Here is a 14,140-nt window from a genome sequence, read left to right as displayed (position 1 = left end):
GGAAATGGAGGCAAACAGGGAGAAGTACTTGCTCAGGGTCCACAGTTTGATAGTGTCTGAAGCCAGATTTGCACTCAGTCTTTCTGATTCCAGGTCTGATATTTTGTCCACTGCACCACCCAGCTGCCCCAAAGGGTAGTATTACATATTATTAAAACTATACATCTTTCCCAGTGCCCAAATTTCTCTACAGAGAGTTCACAATTCAACAATATTTTTAGAGCTATGTAACAGGCATTGAGAATACTAAGACAAAAATAAATAGCCACTGCTCTCAAGCTTACATTCTGCTGAACAGAAGAGCAACATCTCACAGAAAGATTCAAAACACCAACAAAAAATAAATGAAAATTTTTAGGGGAATAGGCAAGTGAGGGAGCACCATCAATTGATGGGAGAGGATCAGAAAGGATCTACTGTAAAAAACAGCATTTGAGCTGAATCTTGAAGGGACTTTGGAATTTCAGGAAAAAAATGAAAGGAAAACATTCCAGGCAGGACATACAGCCTACAGGAGGGCATAGAGACAAAAGACAAAATTATTAGACAGGGAACAGCAAATAGGTCAGTTTGGCTGAATTACCAATTATGTAAAGAGAAGACATGAAGGATTTCAAATATCTAACAGAAGAAAGTTTGTATTTTAGTACAGAGGGCACAGGGAATTACTGAAGTTTCTTGAGCATGGTAAGGAGAGTCATGTATGTGCTATGAGTACATTAATTTAGTAGTTGTATGGTGGACAGAGTGGAGAAAGGAAAGTGGAGCAATATGGATACTAAATAGAAGATCACTGCACTAATCCAAGGACCAAGTGAAGAGGATCTAAAAAACTGGTGATGCTCATGGGAGTAAATAACAGGGAGCAGAGAGGAGAGATGCTGAAGAGGTGGAACTGATAATAATTGGTAAAAGACTGTCTGATTATGGTATATGAAGGAGTGGAAAGAGTTAAGGATGACTCCAAAGTTGCAAACCAAAGTGATGAGGATAATGGTGGCCTAAATAATAATAAAAAATAGGAAAAGCAGTAATTGAGGAGGGTGGGAAAGGGGGATTAGAGAATACATGAGTTCTACTTTAGATATGTTAAATTTATAAAGCTTATGGGGCATCATGATGAAAATGTCTAGCAGGCAGTTAGTGATAAAGGACTGAAGCTGAAGACACAGATGCACGGTTCCAGAAAACAGAACTAAAAACCATGAGGAAAAGTTGCAGGGACACAGTTCTAGACTCAAAGAAGGAAAAATTTGAAAATAGCAGTTTCCTCACTCGCTGGAATGACTACTAAGACTTCCAACTCTAAGATGGTGTGAATTAAATAAATACAAAGACAAAACCATGCACATAGAGATAAAGACACCAGAAAAGAGGTCCCAGAAGAAAGTATTTTCCTGATAAATATCTGTAGTAAATCCTTCTTTTACAGTGCTCTTTCTGAATTCCCTTCTTTTGCATCTCTTACTGTATTTGTCACATACTTGGATAGATTCCAGCATGCTCTATCCAGAATGAAAATAAATAGAATCTCTCAAAGGCCTTTACAACACAAATTGTAATAGGTCCTCCTAAATTCTTTGAATCAAACTCAGTTTGCCCATTAGAACTCGGCTAAATTAGGAGAAGCTCAATATCAGTTGGCCACCAAGTAATCAATTTTTGACCAAAGTATCTCAAAAACAATACTTACAGAGTCGCAAGTGCTGTGATTTACATTGGAGGGGAAAGTGCCACTCAGGTAAAATGATGGTTCCTAAAATTACTGAAGGGTACTTATGTTTAGGTTTTTATCTGTCTACCAAAGAGAGACTTGAGCATATTAAACAATTTAATGTTAGTTACAACTAATGAATTTGTCATTGGAGCTAGTTGTCACATTCAATGGAGCAGAATAGGAAAGAGACCTTTTGCTATCTCACCCCTCCCTTACTTAATTTGCCTCTAAAATAAGACTTAATATTCATTTTCATAACATAGTAAGAAATATGAAATTATGTTGGAAAAGACGCAAGGGGGAAAAGGGCACTTTCCAAGAACAATAGATTTGATAAGATTTTAAGTATAAGATGTGATGTTGCCTCCCGAGTCCCATGCCAGTCAAAGCAAACAGAAACTAGATAGTAATAGGTGCGTCAAAACTTAAAATAAAAAGTGACCTATGTGTCAGCTCCTCCCTTACAAGTAGGTCTCAGAAAGCACAATACAATTTTATCAAAAAAGAAAACAAAAAATAGTCTTTTAAAATGTTTCATAAATGTACTGCATATCACTGCAAAATCTTTTTTGTCTTATGATAAAAGATCCCACTCCAGGATAATTCTGTGGTTACCCTGCAAACATGTTCTTTAAAATTAGGAGTTAGTCAAAGTTCATTCCTCAGAATCACAATGCAAGGTGACTAAATATAAACAAATTCCCACAACTAAACATTCACTCAACTCCAAGAAAACCCAATAAGATGGAGAAAAGATAATTAATAACGGAAAGCTACCCATTTTCATATATAAGGAAAATGAGAATTGAAAGTATTAAAGTTAGAGAAAGGGGGGGGAACAAAATTAATGTACAGGAAAGGCAGAGTTCACTGAAAATTCTCATAGCAATTTATATAGTTCTCTTATATCATGGGCAAATGTTAATTCTCATGGCCACTAAATGATAGAAAATTTTAATATGCCTTTATTAGTATAAACTTAAAATGACCCCAAAGCTATATATTTACCAGGAGAAGGGCATATCTTGAGTTGAATTACTGCTAAATATCATAATCAAGCAGCAAGATGAAGATTTCTAAAATCTTAATATGTATAAACTTAGGAGGAAATAAGTAATATTCTATACTTCAAAAGTTAAAAGAATATAATCAAGTAACAAAAAGCATAGAGGAAAGAAGGAAATATAAAATGCACTGAAAAGGAGGATAATTGTTGAATTGAAAAAGTTTTCTTAGTATTTCTGTCAATTTGAGTTATGGGCTTGTTTGGGGGGTTGGGGGGAAAAGTAGCAGAATGAGGACAGTTTAAATAGAAAAGCATAAGATAAAACAGGTAGATGAAATAAACAAATCTAGCACCAGAAAATTTTGCACTAACCTAAAAAAAGCCTCCTTGACTTTCATATACACAAACCAATTGTCTCTATAGATTCTTGATAACATTTATCTCCCAAACCCAATTCCTATTTCAATAGGTTGGAAAGTAGACAAGAATTAAGCTACATTAGGAGCAGGAATTAATAGACTAATAAAGATGGTAAACTAAATCACGTGGGCATCTTTGCTACTTAGAAACATGTGTTCATGAATGGACTATGGAAACAAAAAAAGCACACCACATTCAAAAGGAATAATAAATTAAAGTGGCAGAATTATATATATCAAAAGAATCCACAGGAAAAATCCATTAACTGAAAGAATATGCTGTTTTATGGAAAAGAATGAACAAAAGTTATGTTATAGGAAAATATACTATTGACCACCAGGCCAGAAGGAGAAAATGGATAACATCATGAAACTGACTGAAAACATTGCAAAGAGATAGAACAAGGATGGAAAACTTTTAACTATCTGGATATTTTAGTTTTCTTGCAGTTAAAAGGAAAAAAGCAAAAATTTATTCATGCTTTAATAATAATTTCATTTTTTAAAAAGGTAGAGGAAGTGATGCAGGGAACTGCTATTCTAGACCTGACTTACCACAAAGAAGGAACTGTTTACTGAAGTAGAAATCACAGGAACCATTAGAGGAAGTAGCCAAAGCATCATAATTCATGACAGAATAGGGGAGGCACATTAGGCATACCTTGTACACTTCAAATTTTGAGATAGCAGATTTCAAAATATTCAAAGTAAAGAAACGTAAGATCCAAATTTCTAAAAATTCCACAAGAGCAGTTGATCTCAGGATAGGAGTTCTTAATTTAATTCTAACAGCACACAAATAATTGGTATTAAAAAAAACTGATGCAGTGAAGTGAGCAGAACCAAAAGAACAATTTATACTATAATTATAACACCAATACTGTAATGATTTTAAATAACTTATCTGACTAATACAGTGACCGACCACAATTCCACAGGATAGGTCATGGAGGAATGCTATTCATATCTTGAGAGAGCTGATGAGATCAATATGTAGAATAAAACACACATTTTTAGATATGACCAAAGTAGGAATTTTTTTTATTGAATTCAAGTATAATTGGGTAAGAGGCAAATGGGAACAAGAGAAAATAAATGCTTAATTAAAAAAAATTTAAGACAGTTATATGGATATATAGAGCACTCATTTACCCAATTTAAGATTTTTTTTAAAACAATGTAAAGAAAATGGAAAGGGGGGGTGCAGCTAGGTGGTACAGTAGATAGAACACAGGTCCTGGAGTCAGGGGGACCTCAATTCAAATCCAGCCTCAGACACTTAATAATTACCTAGCTGTGTGACCTTGAGCAAATCACTTAACACCACTGCCTTGCAAAAAAGAAAAAAACACCAACAACAAAATAGAAAGTTTGACAACTAGTGATGAAATTGAAGCTGATCAATGGAATGATCCAAAATAATGAAGATGAAACACACCTTCTGACAATTGAGGAATTTAAAATGCAGAGAGGTTTTCAGGCATGATCAATGTAAGAATTTGTTTTGCTGGACTATGCAGCCAAATGTGTTAAGGATTTTTTATTTTTCAGGTTCCTGGGGGGGGGGGGTATAAAATTTATTGTGGGGAAAGAAGGGAACAGATAAGTAGCTTTTAAACGGAATGAAAAAGTGGCACACATACATGAATGATAGTATCAAAAAGAAAAATAAAGCTCAAATCAGAATGAGTTGTAGTTATCTTTTATGATTCCCTTTATTAAGCTACATTGGGGGCAAGAAAATCAAAGAAGAGGATTCACGTCCAGGATGGATAGGGTAATAATCCTGGAAAATAAAGACTAGATCAAGATACTCTATTCAATTCTGTGTTTCTGAGTCCTCTTTCCAGGAAGAATAATCTTCAGACTGGAAAGAAACAACAAAAATTAGATGAAAGGGAATTGAAACTTAAAGTAAATAAAGTTGCTAGCTGCTGCCAATTCACCAAGCTCAGACAAACTGAACAGGGGTCCTAAGAGAACTGGAAGAAAGGATTGTTGAGCTCCTGCCAGTGATTTGTTTATAAAGTTCAGGGAACAGTAAAGGTACAAGTGAAGATAAGCAAAGGTTCCAGTGTTCAAAAAGGGGAAGGAGATTCTTGAAACTAAAGCTTTACTTCAGTTCCTGGCAAAATATTGGAACACTTTATACCAAGGATGGTTTGAGTACTTAAAAAGAGATCATTACTTATGAAGAACAAACCAAACTAACCATATTTCAATTGTGACAAAGTTATTAGATTAATCAATTAGGGGAATGATGTATATACAATTTACTTAGTCTGTAGCAAAACTTTTGACAAAGTCACAAATCTTTTGTTGTGGTCAAAGAGAGAGGTTAGATGACAATATGGAAATGTAGCTGAATGGCCAGATTCAAGGTGTTTTCACTTTGATGTCAGATGGAAGTAGAGTGCCTCGATGATTTGCACTTGGTCCTATGCACTCTAACATTTTTATCAATGTCTTGGGTAAAGGTATACATGGCATATTTGTCAAATTTGAAAAATGATACAAGGGCTAGAGAAAGATCCTTACAAACTATAAAGCTAAACCAAATCTAATAAGGTAATATTTAATAAGTATAAAGTTCTGCCTTTACATTCATAAAAACAATATTACAACTACAAGATGGATGAAGTATAGAAAAAATCATGTGAAAAAGATCAGGGGAGGGAGGGTTAGTGGCTGGAGAATTCAATGAGTCAAGTTTTACCAGATAGTCTATATTAAGGGATGCAAAAGATCCAGAACATAACTTTGATTTGGAAAGACAACATCTAGAACATTTTATTCAGTTCTGAGAGAAATCACAGTTTATAAAGATTACTAATAAATTGAAATATATCTAGTAGAATATGAGCAGGCTAGTGAGAGTGATAGAAATCATGTTATATGAAGATAAACTGAAAAAATTAGAATAGCAAAGAAGATCTAAGATGGATAACACAACAAGGTTCTACTATCTGAACTGTACTAAAACATGAGAAGTATTAAATTTGTTCTAATTTAATCTAGTTTAACCCCAAAGGGAAGAGCTAGGAACAGACAGAAATTAACAAAAGCAATTTCAGCTAGAAACTCTTTCTAGCAATAAAATCTGCCTCAGAATTTAATATGCTACCCTGGTCTGGAATCATTTCCTTATCAGAAATCTTCAAGCAGAGGATAGATTACTTGTCAGGCAAGTTTTAGGAGTTTCAGCTAAAGTATCAATCAGACTAGATGAACTTGAGGTTCTGTCATTGCATGATTCACAAATTACCTAACCAAAAAATTCTAATGACCATAGAAATTTTTTTTACAAAATAGAAATTAAAGGCTTAACCTGAGAGTAATACAAGAAACATGGAAAACTGAAAAAAAAGTAAAAAAACTACATTAATTGATTAGTCTAATAACTTTATCACAATTGAAATAAAGTTAGTTTGGTTTGTTCTTCATAAGTTTCTGGTGATTCTTAGTGATCTCTTTTTAAGAATTTATGAATTTGGAGTATTTTAACGTGTGACATGCTAATTTGTAAGTCTGAATTAAACATTATTTTTTAAAATCATGAAACAAACATTAACAAAACAATATAACTAAAGCAAAATATCTCTGTTAAAGTGGAAAAGGAAATTTATTTTTTGTGGTCAAATTAAATTTCTGGCATAATTCAAATTTAGTATTTTTAAAATATCTATTATATAGCCCATGTGACTATGATATATATTATTTTAGTTTTTCACCATTATTAGATTTTAGCCCAAATTTCCTTTAGCTGTCTAATTAGGAGGCAATGTGGAATGAGAAATGCACTGAAGAGAAACCAAAAGACCTGAATTCCAATCCAGGCTTTCCCATTTATTAGCTGTGTGAATACAGGCAAGTCAAAAAATATCTCTAAGACTTAACTTCTTTATATACCTCTCTCATGGGGATAATGAGGAAAGTCATACAAAGTATAACATTCTTTAGAAAAGTAAGCTGATCTTAATGTTTCTACTAATCTAGTTCAAGTTTTTCTTGCAGTTTTAAACATAGCAGCATAAATTCCAGCTTTGATTTTATTACTATATTTCCTGAAATTACCAGGGGTCCAAGCTGGTAAAAAGAGCTCAGTAAGGTAACAGAATTAAAATGACCAAAGAACTCTTATCATGTGAGACACAGTTCAATGCCCAAAGGGAGAGACTATGTATGAAAGAGGAAAGGATAACTCCAGAATGTACTTTATCTCCAGTCAAAGCTCCAGACAGGCCTAACACGCTGTATATAGACTACATACAGGAGGACAAACAGACGGAGAGAGATTCAAAATGCAGGAAAGTACCAAAATTCCTTTCTTCCTTCTATGAATAGTTTTTAGTTCATGACCAGTTACTCATATCCCATCAAATTAAGACAAATCACAGAGAAAATAAGGAACAAGAAAACCACCCCAGGAAAACAGAAATTATTCTTATAACTCCGCTACAACAGGTCAACTTGATGATAATGTGACATTTTCTATGAGGGGTTTTTTGGGTGCTGGGCCTCCCTAGGAGATAGGAAGCTGAAACTTCTCTTTTGCAAGTGAGAAGATGGGGAGGATTAAGGAAGGATGTGACTGCCATCATGATGTCATCCTTATCCCCTGCAAGCCAAAGCAGCACAAGGGTCCTACCTAAAATCATCAGGCAGTTAGGACTGTCCTGTCACTAATCAAAAAAACAAAAATTCAGGTTATGGAATCTTCCCTCATCACATACATTAGTTATATCTCTTCAAACTAGCAACTGTCACTATAAGAGGGGTCAATTCATCCACCCTAGCCACCTTCAAAGAAAAAAAGGGTCAACCATTCCAACTGTCTTTTCACCATAATGACATAATCCTTTCAGATCCATAGTTACCCATTATCAAGTCTTTTTTGTAATTCAAACATGCCTGGGAAGGATTAACAACTTAAAATTTAATCAGATAACACCAAAAGTCCAGTATGTCTAAGGACTAATTGCCAATAATAAAAGTCAGCAATGAGATTAAGAACAAGTCAAGTCAGAAGTAGGGATGGAACACTAATGAGGATCTAAAACAGGCATCCAACTACTATCATTTGCTAAAATTCAATTCTACACCCTCAAAATCATGTCCTTTACAACCTAAGCAAGGTTGTTAACTAGCTCCAGATATCAGGGTTATCAAATTTATCCAAAATAATATCACAAGGTAGTTTTCCCTAAATGGTTCTTTTTTTTTTTGCAAGGCAATGGGGTTAAGTGGCTTGCCCAAGGCCACACAAGCTAGGTAATTATTAAGTGTCTGAGGCAGCATCTGAACGCAGGTCCTCCTGACTCCAGGGCCGGTGCTCTATCCACTGCACCACCTGGCCACCCTATCCCTAAGTGGTTCTTAATTATACTCTTACCTAGTAAAATGTGATGTCAAATAATGGGAAAAGTTCTTAGAAAGAAACTTAGAAGACCTTTCATTAAACTTACATGAATCTCTACCTATTCAAAGAAATCAGAGAAGTTGTATTTAAAATCCTAGAGCGCAAAATACCCTTTACCCTTACCCATACAATTTATCATACCTAGCAATGTAAAATTATGAAATATAATTTACATATGTAGCTACATATTTATCACTGCCAATTGTACAAATTCATGACAAATCACAAGATATTACAAAATACTCAGCATTTATTTTCAAAGCTTTGTAATCGTGAGTTATTTAATTGAATTCCTTTGTATAACATTAGGTCAAAATAGTCAATTCTCATGGTAAAGATAAAAGCCTTAGATCTATTTACAGAAAACTGCATGAGGTTAAAAAAGCTTTATAAACAATTTAGGCAGAAAACTTTTCAAACTTATATTGGTTTTACTTTTTCCAAGGCAATGGGATTAAGTGACTTGCCCAGGGTCACATGGCTAGATAATTATTAAGTGTCTGAGGTCGCATCTGAACTCCAGGTCCTTTTGACTCCAGGGCTGGTGCTCTATTCACTGTGCCACCTAGCTGCTCCCAAATTTATCTTAAAAATGTTAAGTTAAACATTCAATTTTGAACAATGTATAGCACACAAACAATGTAAAGACTATCAGACTGCCTTTTGTGGAGGGTGGGGGGAGGGAAGCGAAATTGGGGGAAAACTGTAAAATTCAAAAAACAATAAAAAATGTTAAGCTAAATACTTCTGCAGTTATAAAAACTGGCACATCCACTTTTATAATATAATCCAACAGAATAACATATATACTAAAATCTAGTAGCATCACAGAAAGGAAAAAATACAGTATGCCTAAGGCATGTCTGATACAATAATCAGAAATCAAGTTCTGAAAGTTCAATATAATATTCCTTTCTTCCTAAGAGTTACTGAAAAACAAAATGATGAAAAGAATTTCAAAGGAAAAAAATGAATCCAGCTCCTAAAGAACTCACAAATTGAACTAGAAAAATCTTAACAGGAAAAAAAAATTCGAGATTTTTGCTGCACGTCTAGATAATTTACCAAAGTCTCAAGCTCCTGAAAGCTACTCATTTGATATGGTGTGGTAGAGTGGAAAGTACAATGAACTTAAAATCTATCAGGATTCTAGCTTAGCTTCTGATGCTAAATGACTATGTGAACTTCAACAAGACATTTCATTTTCCCAGTCTCATTATCTTCATTTGCAAAGTAAGGATGTTGGTCTCAATGACTAAGATTGTTCTTGAATCAAGGACTGGGCTTCTGAATTCAAGTTGTGACTCTGCTACTTACCATCCATGAGACTGAACAGGCAAGTTGCCTTACCACTCCGTTTGTTCATTTTCCTTATTTCTAAAATGAAGAAAGTAGACTGTACAGTCTCTAAGAAATCTAAAAATTCATTAAACTGAGATTCTTGAAAGCAGGGACAGGTTTGGCCTTTCTTTGCATCCAGAGTCCTTAGTACAACTGATAGTATGTAGTATGTAGCAAATTGATTGTTAGTTGACCCTTGGTTATTTCTACCCCTGCACTGTTTAGTATCCTGGGATATTTTCCCATTTCTAGCTATGAGAAACAATGTAAGGTTCTATCTCAAGTGTTACTGAGGTCTAAGGAATCTGCCCACCAGACCATCTCAACTAATCCTTGATACAGGAGGGAAGCAAACAATAACACCCAAAAGCAATAGGAACTAAGTAGCTAATACTCATTCACTCTTAGTAACAAAAATTTGGCTCACAGTACAACAGATTCTCGTTCCCCTCTACCACAGAAACTACAAGAAAAGGCAACTATATAAAAGCTCCCAATATTATACACCTAGATTGTCTCTGAAGCTAATCAACCTCAACTTCACTGGTTAGTTCAACCAACTAATCAAATCTATTTAACTAGCCTGGTTTGTGTATGCAGTGTGTATAGGTATGTACAGACACACGCATATTCATATACATAAAATTTTACCTATATGTACATGTACATCATATTCATCTTGAAAAAGTCTGTACCCCTACATAGGGTGGGAAGGGGGTGTGGTACTAATTCGTCTCAAAGCTGGATAAATGCTCAGAAGTCATTTAATAAATAAGATTACAGATTTTGAAGACAAGGGTCCTTTGAGATTACATATCTAAATCCAATCCTTCATTTACCTGTCCAAGGTCACATAGCAATAAAAGCAGATTTTCACTTTCAGGCCATTCCCTTTTCAATTAAACTAAATTCGCATGTCTTTACCATGGATCCAATCCATAGTAGCTCATACATTAATAGATTTTTGCATTGGAAGAAACCTTATGGGGTTTTCATCTCAGATTACCAAATTCCAATTGAGGAAATGGCCCAGAGAGATGAAGAGATTTGCCCAAGATAATTGGTGGCAGAGTCAGGGTTTGAACTTGATTCAACAACTGCTACACTTTAGTAATTCTACCTCCAAAATATCTCTCTCCTTTTCACTTGGACCCAGAGTTCAAACCCAGCTTGGCATTTAAAATTCTTCCAAACTGCTCTCCTTGTTTCTGTTCAAGCTAACCTATCCCTACCCTCCATTCACAGGACATTCCACTTCCAGATTCCAGTTTTTGCTCCTGCCCTGAGACTGTAATTCCTCCTCTTCTTCACTTCTTATATTCCTTAGCTTCAAGTTTCAGTTCAATTGCCATCCCTAGTTTCTACCTCCTTCGCTGTTGATGTAGTTCCGCCTTATCCACTTCTTCTGCTCCCATTTGGTATTTTCCTAGCAGAAATACTGGAATGGTTTGGCATTTCTTTCTCCTGCATATTTTTACATTTGAGTTAACTGAGACAAGCTAGATCAAGTAATTTGTCTAGGGTCTCAGTGTATGAGGTTGTATTTGGACTCAGGAAGATGAAGACCCCCTGACTCCAGTCACTTGTGTATACAATTAATATTTATGAGTATGGTTTTTTTTTCCCTCAAGTTCTTTGAGGGTGAGGACTGTTCCTTGGCTTTGATTTACCAATACCAAGTACAAGGTTAAAAATTTAATGTTTTTGTGAATGAAGGTCTCCAACTCTAGCACTTTTCCTTTCCCTTAACCACATTTTATCATCTATTTAAGGTATCTTCCACAGCAGGAAAAGGATGACTACACAAGCTGTGGGTGGACAAAGTATCCGCAAGTGGTGGTCAACCTGGTGGGGCTCTGTCTAATGCCAAGTACTAACTGGACTGGCAGGCACAAGACACAAGCCACGGTGGGCACCCAGGGGGCTACTTCTGCGTACCCCAAAAGTCAGTGATGGCTGCCCCTCGGGCCACGGCGAGGCTCCCCACAAGTCCGTGGGTTGGTCTTTTAACGCTGCGGCTGGGCGCGACCCTGGCCGCCAGTCCGCAGAAGGGGCACTGCCTTCGGGGAACCGCAATAACTAGTGCTTGCACCGCCGGCCCCTCCACAACGCTGGGGCTGCGCCGGCTCCCCACGGCCCTCCCGAGTCACCCGCCGGCGCCGTGCCCGCGCCCGGCCCTCCCCGAGGACGGCTGCCGGGGGCCCCGCGGAGGAGCGGGGCAGCGTGGGGGGCTCACCCCCAGCCCCGGGCCGTGCGCACTTACTGCTCCCCCGAAGAGCCCCGGCCGGGGCAGGCGCCCGCGTCCCCCGGTGCGGCCGGTCCCGCCGGCGAGGCCTCCCGCTCCGCGGCTTTGCCCCGACCTAGGAGGGCGGGCTCCGCCCCCGAGTCCAGGCCCTCCGGGCAGCCTGGCCCCGGCCACCCCCCGGGCTGGGGCATGGCTCCCTGACTCATGGGCAGCCCCGACGCGAGCCGGGCGCCGGGCTCCTCCGGCACGAGCAGCTGCCCAGCGGCGGGGCGAAGCTGCCATAAGCGCCGGCGGCGCGGAGGGGGGGTCGTCCCGCTCGGCCCGCTCCCCTCCTGCCGCCCGCACGCGCCCCCGAGCTCGGCCGCCGCTCAGCTGAAGTGGCTCCGCCGGCGCTTCCGGGCGCCGCAGGGAGCGTCACGGCACGGCGCGGCGCGTCACGGCACGGCGCGGCGCGGCGCGCCACGCCGCCCTAGCCCCGCCCCGCGGCCTCTGACCCTGAGTGGAGGGCTCGCCTCGGTGCGCGCGCTTCCGGCTCGGAGCGCAGACCCTTCGGCGCATGCTCCTGAAACCCCTCGGGAGTTTCCCCGGCTGCTGCGGGCGGGCGGGAGGGAGGGGGAGGAGGGATCTCGGCAGCTCCCAGCCGCGGAAGCGTGATGCTGCCCGCCACGCACGTGCCCCATTCGCGGGAAAGTCGGCGTGCTCTGATCTCGCGAGATTCACGGGCACACAGGGCCCGCTATCTTTCTAGCTAGAACGGCCTGTTTACTTTTACCTCGAAGGAGTTTTTATTGCATTTCTAGCGGGAAGTGAGTCGGAACCCGAATCTGCGATACTTCATTTTTAGTGCTACACTAGGTGAGCTTTGCAAAGTAAACTACCTTTGTGACTAGGTCACTTTTTTTCCTTTCTGACAATAAACATTGGTCAATAAACATTTACTCAGCTTCTATGGTCTGCCATGCACTTGGCCTCATCTTTCTTATCTGTACAAAATGAGTAGAATGGAGTTACACATATATACTAATAAAATGCAGCCTTTTTTTTCCAGATACAGAGAAAGGATATATTGGGTCTTAAAAGTATTAGTGGGCATTTTTTAATTGCCTATTGTGTGGCAAATACGGGGTACAGTAACTGCAAAAGCAAAATGGTTATTGCCCATAAGGGGAAACAAATACTAAAGGCATTTGAGTAGAAAATGTCTCATTGTTTGGAAAAGATGAAAGAGGGCAAAAAAATAAGATTTTATTCATTACCAATGTTAGATTTTTTTCACAAAAGAATCAGAAAAAATTCTTTATTCAGAAACTTAACTGAAGATATTCGTGGTTTTTTTTAATTTAATTTTATCTTTCCAGTTACGTGCAATAGTAGTTTTTCAGCATTCATCCATCTGCAAGTTTATGAGTTCTGCATTTTCCCCACCACTTTCCCTTCCCTCCCTCCCTTCTCTCCATGGCAGCATACAGTCTGGTAAAAATTGTACAGGTATATTCCTTTTTATTAGTCATGTTTTAAAAGAAGAATTAGAACTAAGGGGAAAGGAAAAACATAAAAGAAGCTTTTAATAAGTGAACATAATATGCTTTGCTCTGCATTAAGGCTCCATAGTTTTATTTCTGGATGTAGATAGCATTGTCCATAGCAGATCTCTAGGGTTGTCCATGAAGAAGATGCAAATGATGATAGAAACAGCCAAACACTCAAACTTGGCATAAGGGGAAAAACCAACATCTATTTTACTCTAAACTCATTCCTCCTCCAGGTTTTTCTATTTCTGTTGATTACAGTACCATTCTTCTGGTCACTAAATTGTGAACTCTTTTTTGAGGGAAAAACTGTCTTTTGCCTTTCTTTGTATCTCCATTGTATCTTAAGTACCATGACTGCTACTTAAGAGTTTAATAATTGACTCTCCATTTACACAGCAACTTTTCCTTTGGATCTCCTCTTCTATTATTTGAGCTATGGAATTAGGTTCCTGCCTCAAATC

At 38.2% G+C, this 14,140-nt stretch overlaps 1 protein-coding gene across 3 annotated transcripts in view; it reads right to left on the bottom strand.

Moving 5' to 3' along the window:
* The window catches only part of OTULIN (OTU deubiquitinase with linear linkage specificity), a 35,817-nt gene extending 23,294 nt beyond the window's left edge, over positions 1-12,523 (bottom strand). Inside the window, exon 1 of one of the 3 annotated variants that reach the window (XM_074206524.1) lies at positions 12,166-12,523. In XM_074206524.1, the coding sequence (XP_074062625.1) occupies positions 12,166-12,353 (188 nt within the window). In that variant the 5' untranslated portion in view covers positions 12,354-12,523. The remainder of the gene's footprint in view (positions 1-12,165) is intronic. The other 2 variants (XM_074206522.1, XM_074206523.1) reach the window with 2 other exon arrangements.
* Positions 12,524-14,140: the final 1,617 nt, after the last annotated feature.

Source organism: Macrotis lagotis, chromosome X (assembly GCF_037893015.1).
Source record: "Macrotis lagotis isolate mMagLag1 chromosome X, bilby.v1.9.chrom.fasta, whole genome shotgun sequence".
NCBI classification, from domain to species: Eukaryota; Metazoa; Chordata; class Mammalia; order Peramelemorphia; family Peramelidae; genus Macrotis; species Macrotis lagotis.
Note: the sequence above shows the minus strand (reverse complement) of the source record. Positions and strands in the feature narration are given on the sequence as shown.